General features: G+C 38.0%; 1 protein-coding gene across 2 annotated transcripts in view; it reads right to left on the reverse strand.

Moving 5' to 3' along the window:
* Positions 1 to 17,763, reverse strand: part of SMARCAD1 (SNF2 related chromatin remodeling ATPase with DExD box 1) — a 47,695-nt gene that overhangs the window by 19,876 nt on the left and 10,056 nt on the right. For both annotated transcript variants that reach the window (XM_069784477.1, XM_009919276.2), the window contains 7 exons: positions 17,083 to 17,239; positions 13,679 to 13,853; positions 11,085 to 11,148; positions 6,647 to 6,735; positions 3,949 to 4,038; positions 3,208 to 3,292; positions 1,328 to 1,719 (listed from right to left, as the gene is read on the reverse strand). In XM_069784477.1, coding sequence (XP_069640578.1) covers positions 1,328 to 1,719; positions 3,208 to 3,292; positions 3,949 to 4,038; positions 6,647 to 6,735; positions 11,085 to 11,148; positions 13,679 to 13,853; positions 17,083 to 17,239 — 1,052 coding nt within the window. The remainder of the gene's footprint in view (positions 1 to 1,327; positions 1,720 to 3,207; positions 3,293 to 3,948; positions 4,039 to 6,646; positions 6,736 to 11,084; positions 11,149 to 13,678; positions 13,854 to 17,082; positions 17,240 to 17,763) is intronic.

Below are 17,763 nucleotides of genomic sequence, written 5' to 3' on the forward strand. Positions count from 1 at the left end.
GCCCATGCAGCTTTTCTTCTGTTAAATATTTCACACAGAGAAAAGGAGAACAGCCCTGTAGCAAATATTTCTGCAAAGAATTAAGCTCAGGCAAAATCCAACAAGTTTAGAAAGCAATAGCTGTATGACAGATGTTCTATGAGAAGCCAAAGGCTTGGGGCAAAACGGATTTCTTTTGCAGCATACCTGCACCCTGTATTTTTAAAGTATGCTCCCCTCATCTCCCCCCCCTTGCAACACCAACGTACAAAGATCATTTTGTTTTCCTTAAAAATCTGTTTAGTATCTCTTACTGTTTTGTGGTAAAAATTTCACACACTAAATAATAAATGTTATTGTTTTACCCATATTGAGGAAGTTCTGTTCTGCTCTGAAAAAAAAATACAAGCAGATCTTGCATACATCAGTGGGGGAGGTTTCAGAACGCATACTGATGAAAAAACATACCAATTACTGTGTAAGAGGGCCTACGCTCAATTACTGCTTTAAAATCCAAAGCACTAATAAATTAAACCAAGAAAATCTGCCGCAATACACTTCAAATTTCTTACCAGGATGTTGCTCTTATCAGGTCTGATGTCGTGCAGTTAACTGAAACTGCATGAAACGTGAAGGCAAACAAACAAACCATGGAAAACATTTGAAAGTAACATCCCAATGACAGTAGATATTCTACTTACCAAGAGGTATCATTTTCCCTTCTGCTGTGGATTGTGGTTTAGCCTTCTGATGCTTTACCTTTTATTAATAAAAACACAGCAGCTTGCGCCACTAAAAAATGGCTGCATTACTTAAATAGCAAAACCATGCTAGAAACTAAGCTGCAGTAGATTAAAGAAAAAAAAAATCAACCAAAAAAACCCCACACGACTGTTTCTTGTATGAAACTGAAAATATCCATGCTGGCACCTTCAGTCATGGAGCTACCCTGGAAGCTGCTGCTGCTATTCAAGTGTCTGCAGTAAAAGTCCTGCCACGTTCTTGCCTCCTGCATGGGTTTTCAGCTACAAGAGCTCAGAACAGGCTAGCAAACACCTCCTTCCCAAATGAAAGCTCTAATTTCTTCTTCTGCAGTGAAATCAACCAACTTTCTATGCTACAGAGTGAGTGACAGTAATGTCAGCCAATCAGCTTGAGTTTTTCAGGAAAATCACCCCTTAATTCATTCAAAATCAGGTCATATGACACTATTTGAAATGCTATTGGCTTAGGAGGAACATAGCATTTTAGCCTAATCAGGGTAAGGCCACCCATCTAAGCCTCCCTAGGCTGAAGCCACCTTGACTCTAGGCAGGCTGGGGATAGGAAAATAAGAATGCAGACCTACCAGAGCCTCCCAGCTGTTAAAGGGCCGGAGCGCTATTATCTTCTGAGCCTTTTTCTGAGAACACTGGGGAATCAAAGCCAGTTCGCTCGGGGAAGCATCCTGCAGGAAGCTGAGGATTTTCACTTTGTAGCCATCCTCCATCACTTCGTCACTGCTGCCGTAGTCCTCGTCAAGGGAGCTACCACCATCTTCAGAAGCTGACTCGTCCTCCAAGTCTTCTGTTTCTCTTTTAGTACTCCAAATGCTCCTTTTGCCTTTGTCCTTTTTCTGAAAGCCGTTCTGCTCTTTCCCAGTAGATTTCTGCTTTGGCTTCTCTTCACTCTCATCACTTCTGCTCTTGGCAGAGGCTTCAGTCCAGTCAGAAGCTTCACTTTTGGGAGGAAATCCCATGCCTATGCATGCAATATAGAAGGCAACAAGTCAACGCGTACTGGTTAAGTGCAAATTAAAACCCACTGTTCTTCCAAAATAAAACCTATATAGATATAAAACACCATTTTAGTATTTAATACACAACGACTCAACAGCAGGTGTTACTAAGAAAAAAAGAGGAGAGGAGCAAACACCATGCAAGTCTGTTTAAAACATGTAAATAGTACCAACTGTAAGTATGAGATGAGCAATACTAATTTGAATACTGCTCAAATAGCAGAAGGTTTTAAGTAACTATCTTCAAATACAGATGATCAACACTATGTAATATGTGTCAGCTGCAAAAGCTCCAAGGTAAGAGCAGGTAGGCAAGAACTCTGATGTATCGCTGGGATGAGATACTGGTCCCACTCCACCTGACTGCAGAGATATTAATTCTGCTGATTTCACAACACAAGCCTACTTTCACCATGAAAATTATATACTTTTTCCATTTTAATGCATCTCAGTACAGTATTAGAGGTGGGACAACAAAAACATGCACTTGTTAAAGAAACTGGAAGAATGAGGTATTTCGGACAAAAATAACCCTACTGTCTTAAAGTAAGATAGAGGTTATTTATACAGAATGTGAGCAAGTAATTTTCAGAAGTGACTTGTATGAGTTTTTCTTCCTTCTTTGGAAGAAAGCACTTCCAATGCTTTCTCTTCTGCCCAATCCCAGCTTGCTGCTGATTGACTCCAACCCTGACGTCTGCTTTCTCAGAAGCAGCAGCAGCAGGCAAGGACCCAACCTCATGCATACTGATAGCTTTCTCTACTTGTAAAGAATCCAGTTAAGAATACTATCCTATCCCAAGAATACTTAAATAGCTGATACAGCAAAACATATAGATATCTGACAGCTGTGTAACACTGAAAAATAATCAACTCATTAAATAGTGTTTAAGTTATAACTCACAGATTTACCTGGAATCATGGTTCTTCCTCCCTACCACATTTAATGCACGGGTATTTATAAATTGGTTGCACAATTTAAGGCCTATTTCTAGTATTTTTCTCTCCTAGAATATATTTTAAAAAGATAAAATAGCATATGTCACTTGTCACCTACGCAGTTATTTGCAATTACTGATTTACAAATTACCCCAGTTAAAAACCAAAACTTATTCTTAAACAAGCAGGAAGGGAGCAGGTGTCAGCTTTGACACATTTCAAAATATATTTTATGATATACCTACAGGTACTTACAACTTCTTATATAAATCTGTGTTAGCAAGCAAAGATATTTATCCCTACTTAGAGAGCAAGATAAAAAAAATCATGACACTTCAAAATACAGAAGAATTGAGTTTCCTTCTTTTATCCTCCCCATAATACTATTTTCAAGTATCAGTGCAAGTTTCTAGGCATAGTGCTGTCAGGACTGTTATTGCTGGACATTAGAAAATATTTGTATCACAAGTCTGTTTATCTTGGGATAAAATGGATTTTAAATCTGTCGTTACCCTCATCATCTTCTGCAAATACTCTCAGGGCCTCCAGTGCTTCATGAAACACCCAGTTATGTTCCTGAAGCACATCTCTCAGTTCCTAGTAAAAGATAAGAAATTTTGTACTGTGGTAAGATAAGCAAAAGCTAAATTTCTGTGCATAATAACGTTAAGGCACTAACACTTAATTGCACATGGCAAAGAAAGCCCCTGTAAATCAGATGATTTAAAATAAAGGAAATCCAAAGGAGAAAAACCTTTCAATTTACCCTTATACACTCAGTTTAGGCAGAGCTGCACTCCACTTTTCAGAAGGGTAAGAACACACATAAACAAGCTCTGCTTCCAACAATTTAAAGCACAATATTAAAATGCCCTGACCAGTTGCTGAGTATCGTCAGGTACTAAACTAATACAAAGTGCACAGCATATCTAGTTGTCCAGGGGAGAAATGTGAGAGAGAGGGAGGGATGATTTTTCCATGCATTTTTATAATAGGTCATCAAATTTGACTATGCCAGGCTTGTCACAGGACCAAAAAGGTAGGATGAGAAGTTCCATATAGTCCTGATTACATCCAACTGCTCAGAGTTCAGGGCAAATTACATTCCAAAAGCAGCAACAGAGAAGACCTTCCTACCCTGGGCTCTTTCCAAGAGTGCTGCTGGTGTAAGGACTGTTTCATTTGGACTATCAACAGCTGCAATTCTCTTAAGAAGTCAAAACCTGATATACCATCAGGAGACATGAGCTCACCTCCTTATCCAATCCAGGGAATGTATTTTGCAGCTTCTTCACAAGCATCTCCTGCCTCTCCCATTGTCTTTGGGGTTCTGACTCATCCAGCTATGTTAAAAAAAAGAAGAAACATATAGGCTTTAATGTAAATTACAAGCATAGAAACAGAAAAAAAACCCAACAATTCAAAACAATCAAGCCTAATCAATATTGCTTACCCTTAAAGACCCACTCTAAATGACAAAAGCACTTAAGACAAATCCAAGTTGCAGAAGCGATTCCTCATACATAGCCAATGATCAAAATAAGACCAAAACTTTCATAAGCATAGAAAATGTCTTCAGTCATAAAAGACTGGCATTCTTTACTTGATAAGCATACACAGTACAAAGTTACATACCAAAATAGAAGTAATTTAGAACTATCTAGTTTGTATTTCTTTAAAACAAAAAGTTAGTAGTGATTCTGCATGATACTTAAGGCAGAAGATGGCAGGGTTAACAGTCAGTCACTTAGGTTAGATTACCAAGCATGCAGTATTTAACCCACCATAAACATGTCAAATGGTGTGTTTATGTGAAGATTTACAGGTAAAAAAAAAATCCACAAATACTGTGTCACAGCACCATGGAGTCACATCAAAAGCTGGCAAAAGTTTTCATCAACAATAGCTTCACTAACAGCTATTATCAGCCTGCAAAAAGGGAGGTTTCTTATGAATAAGTGCCAAAACTTCCACATGCCACAAGCTGCTCTGTTATGTATTCACCACAAAGAATTATGCAACTTCCTTCACACAGCTTTGAATGCAAAGTGGTTACAGATCTACTTATCTACAGCAGAGATGCCAACAGGTTTGATCAATATTTACTTTGCTGAATGATGCCATTTGCTGAAATAGCACAAACCAGATCACCCAGAAGCACTCCAAGTAACAGAGGACAGTTCCTTTCCTCACTGAGCCTATGGTATTATTAAGAGTACAGCTACAGTACATACAATACCTGGCAAAGTATGTTCTATTCTTAGGAACAAGACAAAAAGGAAGAGTGAGAAAACCCTGCAAGTTTTCTCACTATGATTCTCTAGTACGAATTCTAAAAACCCATGTTTCTGCTTTATTTTTCCCAATTCTTCCCCTTTTAACTGTAATGGAACTGTTAACCACAGAAATCAAACCGCTGCATGAAAACAGGTCCAGCGAAGCATTGTTTGCTAGTCTGGCTGGGTAATAATTCAGTAAAGTCTCCCTTGTAACCTAACCCAGGGGTTTCATGAGAGAGAAAACCCAAACTCTGGCAAATCTTGCCTCACAAATTTCACAGCTGTCCTCCAGCAAGTAGAGGACTATGCGAGTAATATTATTTTTGCTTTCATGGAAAACTCTGCATTTTCTTCATTGTTTTTCTGAGGACAATTTTTGGTTACATTTCAACAGAGATAGTCACCATCCTCCATCCAGCCTCCAGTATTTACTATAGAATTCCCTTTCTCTACCCTAAATGGTTTTCAAGGATGTCTACTGGGATGCCTGGGAGCTGACGTCATGACAACACTGTAGGACTGTGCATAAGATCTGCCAAATACCAACCTGAATGTACCAGGATAATTACATAGATCCTATTTATTAGCAGAGATCAAAGTAATCATTCCTTTAAATGTAACCAATTCATTCCTTTAAAGATTTCCCTAAGTCATAGTTTCAAATTTTCCTGGTTTCAGTTGGGATAGAGTTAATTTTCTTTCTAGTAGCTGGTATAGTGCTATGTCTTGGATTCAGTATGAGAAGAATCTTGATTACACACTGATGCTTTCAGTTGTTGCCAAGTAATGTTTAGGCTAAGTCAAGGATTTTTCAGCTTCTTGTGCCCAGCCAGCAAGAAGGCTGGAGGGGCACAGAAGTTGGGAGGGGACACAGCCAGGGCAGCTGACCCAAACTGGCAAAAGGGGTATTCCATACCGTGTGATGTCAAGCCCAGCATATAAAAGGGGGAGTCGGCCTACGGGTATCGCTGCTGGGGACCTAACTGGGCATTGGTCAGCGAGTGGTGAGCGAGTGCATTGTGCATCACTTGTTTTGTATATTCCAATCCCTTTATTATTATTATCATCATCATTATTAGTTTCTTCCTTTCTGTTCTATTAAACTGTTTGTATCTCAACCCATGAGCTTTACCTTTTTTTTTTTTTTTTTCCTGATTCTCTCCCCCATCCCACTGCAGGGGCAGGGAGTAAGTGGCTGCATGGTGCTTAGTTGCTGGCTGGGGTTAAACCACAACACAAATATATACATAAACAACATTACATCTGTAACACAGAACAGTAGCAACAGATGTTAAACTTCATCTATTTGAGGAAACACAAGGAATGACCTGATGAGGCAAGGTGATCTGTAGCCTTTAACTCCCACTGATGTTCACAAGAACTGAGTAGTATCACAGCCTCACATACTGCTACCTGCCATCAACTACTTACTTCACAAAAGCAGCGAACAGGCTATTGGGATACAAATCCACAAATGCTAAAGAACACAGCAGGTAATTCCATTCAGAATTGCCAAGGAGAAGAAAGTAGAAAAACCTCATTCAGATGGCAAGATTTGAATTTGATTGGATTTTCTGATAAAGCACACCAACTTCATGACACCACTGTCATTGGCCAAGTCAGCTAATTCCACTTATTTTACAATGCACAGAGAGAAAAAACCAGTACTTACGTAATTAGCTTTTGGCTTTTTTGTGACTTGCTCATTTCTGGTTTTGCAATTTGTTGGAGAACCTTTTAGTTTCCTTTTACGAGAGGCAGCTTTAAAAAGAATTGAGGCAGAAAAGAAGAATTACTTTCATCAAGTTCACCCCAAAACAGTAGGATCATTCAACCAACGCTATAGTAGCTACTTATTAGCTGCACAAGATGTTTACCAGTCTCCATAACAGCTTCCTATTATAGTCCACAGATACATTGAAACTTCAAGCAAAGCAGCTGCTTTAAAGTATATGTTTATTGATGTCTGAGTTTTCTTTAGTAGTTTGGCAATTAATCAAGCAATTACCTCACATACATAACTGAAACAGCTTTTTGCCTTTTTTTTTTTTTTTTTTTTTTTTTTTTACTTTATTTATAATTGCCAAGTGTTTTACACCGAAGTTGCAGAAAGGTATGTATCTGTCTGTCTTTATTCAAGCACATTGCTTTTGGAAAGTTGGCATTTAATCAAGGCTGAACCCCAATCATGAGTTGGAATATGTACATCACTGCCAATCTGGAAGTGCTGATGACTAATTTCTGGCTCAGGTGCACACCAGAGAGGTTACCACCAAACAGTTTTCAACATTAATTCCAAATGTCTGAAAGAAAACTGTGCATATTAAGTCAGTGATAACTAAATATCAGCGATAACCATATTACTTACAAACAGTCCATATAAGCCAGAACTTTCTGAATGTTTTTGGGCCCCGGTGATTATCAAGAGATTATCACTTAGCATTAAGACCTGCGCCATCAGGCACATTTTCTGACTGCCACCGTGCATAGCTCATGAAGGAAAGAGCACATTATCACTATTTCTGCACATTCGCTTTGCTTGAAGCGGCAACTGTTACCAGACCAAATTATTGTAAAAGTTTCTAGTCCGTGATCTGGAATAGTACTGCAAGTTATATCTTTTTTCCAAGAATGACTGCCTGCAGAGCTTTGATGTCTGATACTAGCACCTCTGGCCAACCTGCTGTCCCAGACTGCCAAAGGAGACCAGGAAACAAGCACACACAGACACACGCACACAAAAAGCACGCTTACTTTCAAATCCAAAAGACTGTCCAGATGATTAAAATAGTTTTAGTTGTGGAAAATTAAGTAGCCGTATCTTTGCACAAAAAGATATTTTGCATTGAAATATTTTCAAATAAACTTTCTACTAGACTCATTCACTCTCTCTGACATCAGAGATGTGACATGTAAATATTTTTTTAAAATAAATCATTAAAACATCCCAAAGGCAGAAAAGTAAAGCATCAGCAATTCCTTTCATGAAGGATTTGGCAAGAGATACTAGAAAACACTGATAAGATTTTTTTCAAAGTCTATGTATTTTTATATATATCAGTATAAATATATGCAAGAGGCACAGTTCAAAGCATCCAGAGAATGTGCCAATGGAGGGGAGACAGCTCTCCTTTACCATTCAGACCTTGACCTTTCTGCCCAAGAACCTCGTTTAAACAATATTACCAGGAAAAGCCATGCTACTAGCTTAAGTCTGAGTAACATGTGTTTGTCTTGATATCAAAGCTAAGGGCTGTCGAGCCGCTGTTGGGTAAAGCTCTCGAAGTCATAGGGGCCTCATGCTATTACTGCTTAAGCTCAATTAAAACTGCACTCAGGATGGATAATTTGTAATACGAACAGTGACCCTGCAAACCTCTTTGCCCTAAAAAATACACAGGCTCCATATAACAGTATTTCAAAGATCTCCCTGCTTTGAAGTCATGGGCTGAGCACTCAATAGTCTCTGAAGAAAGCCTGAGCATGAGCCATTTTAGAGGCAATTAGACTGTAGCAAAGGATCTGGATAACCATGGTCTTGGGAACTTATCAACACAGAACTCTCCAGAAATCAGCCTGTGGTCTTCTGAAACCCACCACATCAGAAAGTTGGGATTTTTTTTTTTTTTTTTTGTCATTTGCAGAAGACATTCACTTTGCAAGGTACACTTAATTATCCCTTCTTGTGCTAAAGGAAGCATACAGCTGAGGGGATGAAGAAACTCTACTACTGCTAGACGGGAAGCATCCTTGGAGCGGAGGCAGGGCCCACTGGGACTTCGAGGAATTCTTGTCCTCTCTATAAATTTTATCATTAACAAGCAATGAGAAAAGCAGCTCCAGGGTTTCAAAATTTGAAGAGGCGTCTGTAATTACTTCCACTGTTATTTGCTGCTACCACTACAAAAAAACCCCAACTTATTACTGTGACTTCCCCCACCACTACAAAAGAAACAGTCATTTCTGCCCATTCAAAAAGCAGTGAATATCAGACAGGTTTACATGAGGCTTCAGCTCAGAAGCACCCTCACTGATTTCATGTTTTTCAAGATGTATGGAAAACGACACCAGAAACAAATCACAAGCAGCAGGTATTAATATAACTTCACATCTTTTTCACACACATTTTCAGAGTGTCACATCTAATCTTATAAGTATAAAGTCATTCACAGTCCTTCTTGGTTTAGGTATATACAACTACTGAATTCAGACTATAGTTACGAGTTTGTCATTTTGAAAGGATAGAAAAATTCGAGGACCTCAGCCACGCTTTTTTAGCAAAGCCATGCTTCACAAAACTGGATCTTGTCCCTGACCTCTCACACAGTGAACACTTCACAACAAGTAAAGCATATCATAAATTGACATAGATAAGCAGATGTTCATTAATGTCTCCGTTTTTTAAAAATGTGTCCAAAATGAGGTGATTTATACCATCACTTTCAGGCATGCTTACTCCTAACTAAATATTTTATACAACAGCTGTGATTAGTGAGAATTTTGCTGCCAAGAAGATTTTTCTGTGGGCTCATATTGAAAGGATGTGAAACAGCATTCTTAGATCAACACAAAAATGGCCAAAAGGCAGCGCCTACATACCAGAAATCAAAGTGGTTTAGTTCAAACACTGTGAACTGCAACAAAGTTTAAGGACATATATTAGCTTAAATTGGTTTAATATTAATCAAAACCCTTGAAAAGTAATCACAGTCTTCCAGGAAGGGATTTTCCAGGAGCAGCAGCACTCAGAAGTAGTATGTCCCTCAACAATATGCCAGCTTTAGTTTTCTATTGCCAGCATCCAAGAAGTCCCATCTATAGAATCTGATCATGCACAGTGATAATCTCAAAAAGTTGGTCTGGTTGGGTAAAAAAAGAAACAACAAACAAAACACAAAAGCAACCTTTCATTAAAATTAGCCCTATGTTTTAAAGCTTTCTGATAATTGTTAGAAATCTTTGAAGCTGCATATAAAAATCAGAAGATGAAAATACAGTACAAACAACAGGGGGAACCAAATGGGCAAAATATCTTCTACTTTAGAAAGGGAGCAAAACTGTTCTCCCGCAGCACATGAGCTTTCTAGACATATTGCCTCCAAATACATAGGATACTGCATGAAAAGACATATGAACCTTTTAGAACAACTAAAATAATCGAGAGTGATCAGAAATAGCTTTTTCCATCATATCCAAACCATGACAATCTCTCAGGAAAACCATGGACAACTGAACTGCAAACAGATGGAGACTGCTGTTTATAATTATGTTAATATTCATACCAACCTTCCACTCTTTGCCCACCAACTCCAGTAAATCAGTCAAAAAGATTAATGTAAGAGAAAAGATTTAGCCCTGGACTTAAGTGATGTCAAGAAACAAACCCAAAGCCCAAGAATGATGACCATTTTACATGCTTACCACTTTCTACACACTCCGACATCATGTATTGGGTTTCTTGGTTTGTTTTTTTTGTTTGTTTTGATAACAGCATGAGACTATATAAATTCAGATGCAGAACAAAAAACCCTAAATAAGCTCTGAGGGCTCAAAGGCATGGTTTGGGGGATGTTTTACTAGAGAACCATGGGGATTTGTCTAAGGTTTAAGAATAATAGTTCTTATTCAGAATTACAAGCAAGTCTTGAAGTCAGCCTGAAAAGAAAAATTGTGATGGACCCTGACACAAACAATATCTAGTTATGAGTGGCTACATACTCCGGTATATTTTTTTCATACCACCTGATTTCCCACCTACAACATTTAGAATTACTATTGCTAACTCGTTACTATTTGGCTCAACTTCTGGGCAAAGAAGGCACCAGCAAAAACAGAAATCACTTAAGGACCCACACGTAAAGCAATCCTGAGCTTCACAGAACAAACTCCCTTTTTTGTTCTATTTTTGGATTTTGGTCCGCATCCTCTATTCATCTTTCCCCTTGCAAAGCATGTAATTTCGGGTTTGTATTATTACAATAAACAAACAATAGTATAACTTTTAGCCTATTCTTTGCCACTTTTTAAATACCTCCCAACCAAGTTTACTTCACTGAATTAGCTACAGCTTCTAAAGTTTTTGTTGTTGTTTTTTTTCTTGTTAAACATACCTTCGTCATTGAACTTCAAACCAGCAGCTATTGCTTCATCCATTGTGCGTGCTGATTCTATCAACTGCAAAAAAAAGTCAACTGCTAAGTGGTGAGATTTAAACCAGTTGAACAATGGAGGATAATGATAGATCAGGGTGATTGAAGTACACTTTAAAAAACACCCCAAAAATACATGTATTATAAAATCCAAGAACAAAATTAACAGGTACCAAATTAGCTAGACTGATCACATAAGCTGTATTTGGAAACACTTTAAAAAACATACTGCAAAAACCTTTTTAATATAATCTCATTTATTGCTGCTTTTTTCCTACTTCACAAACATGCTGTGCAGGTTTACCTAAAAGCTTTTTTCCAAAACCTATTCAATGGTACTATCACAAAAGCAGATGATCCAAAAAACTGATTTCTTAACTCATAAAACGTCTGCATACTGTTACGTCACACTGGCCGATTTCTGGAAAGCACATTTCATGACACTGCTAACATGCCTCAAAGTTTATCTATACTTCCCTGCAGTCCTAGGTTCTTTCTCCATCTATATGCAATCTCAAAATAGATCATTTTTACAAATTAATTGGATGTTGAGACTTTTAGAATACTTTCTGCAAGTGAGATAACTGCAACAGAAGCAAATGGCCTAAAGGTTACAAATACAAAAAAAACATAAAAAATGAAGTTATGAGGAATCCCAATTCCCAAGTATCTGTCCATGTTTGTAAACAGCATCTTACAATTTTGATAGGAACACACAATTTCCTTTTCAAAAGGCTCATGATTTTTCCTTAACAGCCTTCATCAGTTGCATAGCGTTTGTCAGGACAGACTGTTCCAGATTCTCCATCTTCCTTCAAAAAATGTTGTGGCTATGTAACTGTGGACAAAAATTTGCACACCCTCTATGTACTACAAAGTTCTACTGATACAGGAGCTATCTTGCACTCTGAGAATAAATACCATCAGCACAACCTACCACTGAGTCGTTAAAAACACCACTGCAGTCACAAAACAGCAGCCAGACACACATGTCATTTCTAGCTACTTTCTAAGCTACAATGAACTGTTATCACTCTTTGGTTTAAATACATTCTTCATGGACAAAAACTGAAACTTCATACATTCTGAACATCTACAATGTAAATTTCATTACAACATCCAGGAAAAAATTCCAAAACTGCTATTTGCAACCCCTTCTTTCTTCCTACTATAGAGAGCCTAAACATAAAGCTTGATCCACTGGGAAAAAAACACCCAGCAAGGAGCACCAGTAAAATTTCTATATTACTTTAGTGACATTTCAACAATCAGGAAACTTAACAGATTAATTTAAACACATTTAGCTTTGAACACTAAAGCTAGTGAAACCTATTTACATATCAGCACTGAAAAGTAACCTTGCTAAAAGTGTATTTTACTGTAATAAGTTATCATAAGGTTACTGTTGATTTGTACTGTACATTGGACAATGGCCAAGAGTATCTCAGTGTCCTGGTTTTGGCTGGGATAGAGTTAATTTTCTTCTTAGTAGCTGGTACAGTGTGTTTTGGATTTAGTGTGAGAATAAGGTTGATAACACACTGATATTTTAGTTGTTGCTACGCAGTGCTTATCCCAAGTTAAGGATTTTTCAGTTTCCCATGCTCTGCCAGCAAGCAGGTGCACAAGAAGCTGGGAAGGAGCATGGCCAGGACAGCTGACCCGAACTAGCCAAAGGGATATTCCATGCCACAGAACATCATGCTCAGTATATAAACTGGGGGGAAGTTGGCTGGAAGGGGCAGATTGCTGCTCAGGCATCAGTCAGTGGGTGGTGAGCAACTGCATTGTGCATCGCTTGTCTTTTCTTGGGTTTTATTTCTCTCTCTTTTTTATTACATTCTTTTTCATTACAATTATTATATTTTATTATTGTTATTATTACATTCTATTTTACTTTAGTTATTAATCTCAACCCATGAGTTTTATTTCTTTTTGATTCTTGTCCCCATCACACTGGGAGCAGGGAGGAGTGAGCAAGCAGCTGTGTGGCTAGAGTTAAACCACAACACTCAGGTTCACATGTCAGCATAATCAGAATAAATTACAGTAAGTTCAAATCTACTCTCTTTTTGCCTCACTGGAACTACTAAAGGCTTTGAGTATTAAATTTTATAAATGCAAGGGTGCAATGTTTAATCTGCTGAAGAAGATGGCAATGATTTCACTCATTCTGCATTTAATCAGTTAGCTGCACTCCAACAACAGCTGTTATCAGTAGTTATCAACCAAGACAGCTATAACTAAGATTAAACATCACAACAGAAAGAAATAATAGAAAAATTTTCTATATACTGGAATTCACTATTGCCAAGTTGATCTAAAGGTTTTTTAATATATTTTCATATATATAAAGAGTGTGTGTGTATATCTATTCTGTGTATGTAAGCATGTGTATATGGAAACATTACACAGCTGCAGTTCCCCTAAAATACATTACTTTAATATACCCTTTTGCTAATAAGAATTAAGGCTGTACCCTCTAATAAAGACAGAGGCTCAGCAGTACTGCCTACAAAATAGTCATCAAAATAAAAAGAACAGCATATTATTACTTGTAGTAATTCTTGGTCAGTTCTTTGGGGAAAAAGTTCCTTCAGTGTTTGCAGCTTTGCATCTCTTATGTCTTCCTCTACACTCTTTACAGCTGGCAGCTGATCCCCACCATTTACATATGCCAACTGGGGTAGTTCATCTTCAGGCTGTTCATCATCATCAGACTGTTCAGAGCTGCAGTGTGGGGGGGGAGGAGAAAAAGAATTAAAATTTATTTTTGCATATGAATGTTTTACTCTACCAGAACATTACTGTAAATCAAAACCAACAGGATCGCACAAAATGCATTTAGATGCATTCAGTAACAGTGAATCAACTTGTACCCAAAGTGATACCTCCTATTCAGGACAAAATAAAGCATATAAGATTAAGAAGAGTCTTCTGTTTGCAGTAAACACATTTCAACTTCGCAAGGGAAAGAAGAAAGGAGTAACAGATAAGGGAAATACCATGACTTACCCTCATATTGTGCTATAAAAGGTTACTTGCCAATTTAGAACAACCATCTTAATACATTTCATCATTTCAGCTACCTGAATTACATCACACCATCTCAACTTTGTCTCAAACAGTCTTGCTAGTATTTAATTGCCCAACAGATAAACAGATGTATGATAAGTTCTTTGTAAAAACTTTCCAGGTGCAGTATCAACTCTGTCCTAGTTCTCAGCTCACTGAGAAAGAAGATTCAAAAATCCTTATGCAGTGTCTTAAACATCTAAAGACGGGAAGAACCTTTCTGAAAAAAGCAAAGTCCTGAATTTACTGGAAGATTTATTAGAGCTAACCTGCAGGAAAAGCAATCCCTATATATTTTTCACAATACTCAGTTGCACAGAGAAGACTGAATTTAAATACAGGTCTCCCATCCTACTGCCCTCCATAGACATATAAAAATCTCCTTTCCTGAATGAACATTAAACAAACTGTATGGAGTTTGCCATTTCATAGAGACTTCACCATCAGAAAGGCTTGCCTGCAGGCCTCTTCACATGGATACAGGTAAAAGACTAAAAAGAAATCCATTTTTCCTCACTTTCTTTAGCAGTTGCAACAGACAGATTGCAATACAACTGTGAAAAAAGTAGTAACATGCCACTTATGTAGAAGATACATACTATTTTGAGACAAATGTTCATCAAATAATCCTTTTCTCCCTATCCTGTTCAAAAGGCACACACAGCCATGTGGACTCTCTGGTTGTGCTTCTCAGAGTAAAAAAAAAAAAAAATTAAAAAAATCCTCAAAACAAAAAATAACCTGAATGCCTCTTCAATCCACCAAGCCATTTAGTTGTAAGCTTCAGAAGGTGAATCCAGCATCCACTTTAAAAAAAGTCTTAGTGAAAGGGTATATTAAAATTCTATTAGGATGTTTCAGATCTTTTTGCCTTGATAAGGAAAAAAGTTTCTTTATAAACTTCATTTGAAAATGCAAATAAATCAAATGGATATGGCAAAACTGCAATTCCCTATCCTTTCCTACTGGGGATTAACATCTAGATACTTGTCAATAAAGCCAGAGTTGTACACATCATAATCTTGTCCTCTCTGTATAATCACATTCTTATCAAGCATGAAAAAACACTCATTTAACCGCTAAACAAATACGACTCCAACCCACAAAATCAAACTGTGTCAGAGTTCTGCTTTTTTCCAACAGAGTCCAAACAGCAATTCTGCTAGGGAAGCTTGCAGCACTGCTTTCTGCTTTATCCCTTATTCAGGGCAAGGGGGCTAGGATACCCTGCAAAAAATAAAAAATTCACAAAACCCTCAAACACTAGGTAACACATACACTAAAATGCACAGTGCAGACACTCGACTGACTGATTCTGCGCAAAGCCAGGCTAAATTCAGCACAAGCCAGAGCTCATAAACCTGGCCAGATCCAAGCTAACTTCTGCCACACTCTCAACTTGTTTATTAGCTCAACCAGAATGCCACTTGTGAGACAGCTTAGTGTGTTCAGTGTACATCAATTAGCACCCGAGCCAACACACTGTGCCAACGTGTCAGGCACTGGGATGCCTAGTGCATAAGAGACTGGTGGCTCCACAGGAATAATGAAGAATACAAGAGGATGTAGCTTATGTTCATCAATCCCACCAGGAGCCACTTTGCTGTCCATCTCTCTCTCTCCCAGTAATCGGAATACAGTATAGAAATAACAAGCTGTGGCTCCGCAAGTTGGATCCTGCATGGCTTATTAGTGTCGGCTCCACATGGTACAAAACTGCTTGTACTGCTTCCCAATCAGGTTGATCCCAGAAGCAGTGTAACTATCTTCACACAGCACTTCACACAAGCCAATTAGGTGCATGCAAGCAGCTTGCCAGCTCTGTACCCTTGCACAATTTACAACTTAAACCATAGACAGAAACAGAAGTTCGCTCTGCTAACTACTAAATTTATTTATTTTTTTCTTACCAAGCATCTGCCTTAAGTTGAAACTTCAGGGAAGATGCATTTAAAAAAATATTCAAGAACTTCAGGTAATAGCAGCAGGAAAGGCATTATTGCATTTCTGCTGACAAGCTCCAGTAACTCCATACTCTGTGTAAGGACTGAAAAATTTGAGAAGAGACTACGCCTGTTAAGGTTGCTATTCCCATAAAAGTTTTCCACAGATTATTTCAGCCAGACTTTCAAAAAGGCAGGTTAAGCCATCTTGTTTTCCTTAGCACTAGAACATTTAAGGGGCACAGACAATTACCATATTTCAGTCACACAGACGTATAACTAGCAGGTAATAAATAGCAGGGGTTTCTTTAAACCATTCCAACTGGTTGTGTGAGATGCCTGTCTGCATCTTATCTCTCCTGCACTCTCCATGATGCCTTTTTAGCACCCACACAAGTGACTTGCATACTTATTTTCTTCTCCCAGCTTATTCAAAAACATAAATTTCCAAATCACTAAAAAACCCCAACTTTTCACTAAGCATAACAAACACATCAGGCAACTAATACTTTACTTTAGCTCAGGAACTCTTATACTACACACTGAAGCTCTACTTGCTTTCCTGTCCGCTATGGTTTCATAAGAAAATGAAACGAGCCAACATCAACTCCAGTACAGTTTAAAACTAATAAAGCAAATATTTTATGGATAAGCTTCCAAGTGCCATTAGAAGGATTTCAGAGGGACAAATGCACAAACATATAATGAACACCACACGTATCATTCAACGTCACAGAACTCCTCCCTCCTAAGTGTCTTCTCTGAGAAAATGGCTTAAGATCTGGATTCTTCTTCCCTGGAAATCCAGCAAAGTTTAGTTATGGGCAGGTAAATCACGAGCCAGTAAACTAGAACCTAGCCTCTGATTTTCAAGTCAGTATTTCAAATTAGAACATCACATCAGGTTGCACAAACATTACAGAAACTGGTTTAAAGCATACATTACAACCGCATCTCTCCTTGGAGCCCTGTTTTCTTTTGCAGCACTGAAGTTTCTTGGTTCTTCATCTTCGCTGTCTGAAGACACATCTAGGAACTGTACCCCTCTTCGATGCTTGAAATAAGATCGTTTCCTTGTTCTCTTGGCTTCAGGAGCTTCTGGGATGGCAGAGTACCGTGTGCAAGCAATTTCAACAGGAGAAAAGACAGGAGACAATGACTTAAGACTTCAAATATTTATCTGTACTTAGAGCATCAAGACAGCTATGATGTCATCCTTATACACAGCAACCATTTAAAAAGAACTCACATCCTTATGCATGGAAGATTCCTGTAAGCTGTATACCTCAGTGGTAACTTACCTGGCAAAAGATCCTCAGCCCTCTTAGATCAAACAAATAATTTTTATACCACAAAGTTTAAGAGATCATGTATTTTATGTTAATAACTACTTATAAATACATTTTTATTTTTGGAAAAATGAATCATCAGCAAAATCCTCTGAACTAATTGCAGGCTGATCAGGACATAGACAGAAACATACTGATGTATCTGATGGCTGATTTATGATCTGCTTGTCTTGATAGCATTTCAGAAAGCAAATGCTGATGTTATACCGCAGAAAATTAGGAAGCTACACCAAGGAACTTGGCAGGTAAGTTGCAACTCCTATAGAGATATAA

The sequence above is a fragment of the Haliaeetus albicilla genome, chromosome 1, assembly GCF_947461875.1.
Source record: "Haliaeetus albicilla chromosome 1, bHalAlb1.1, whole genome shotgun sequence".
Taxonomy (NCBI): Eukaryota; Metazoa; Chordata; class Aves; order Accipitriformes; family Accipitridae; genus Haliaeetus; species Haliaeetus albicilla.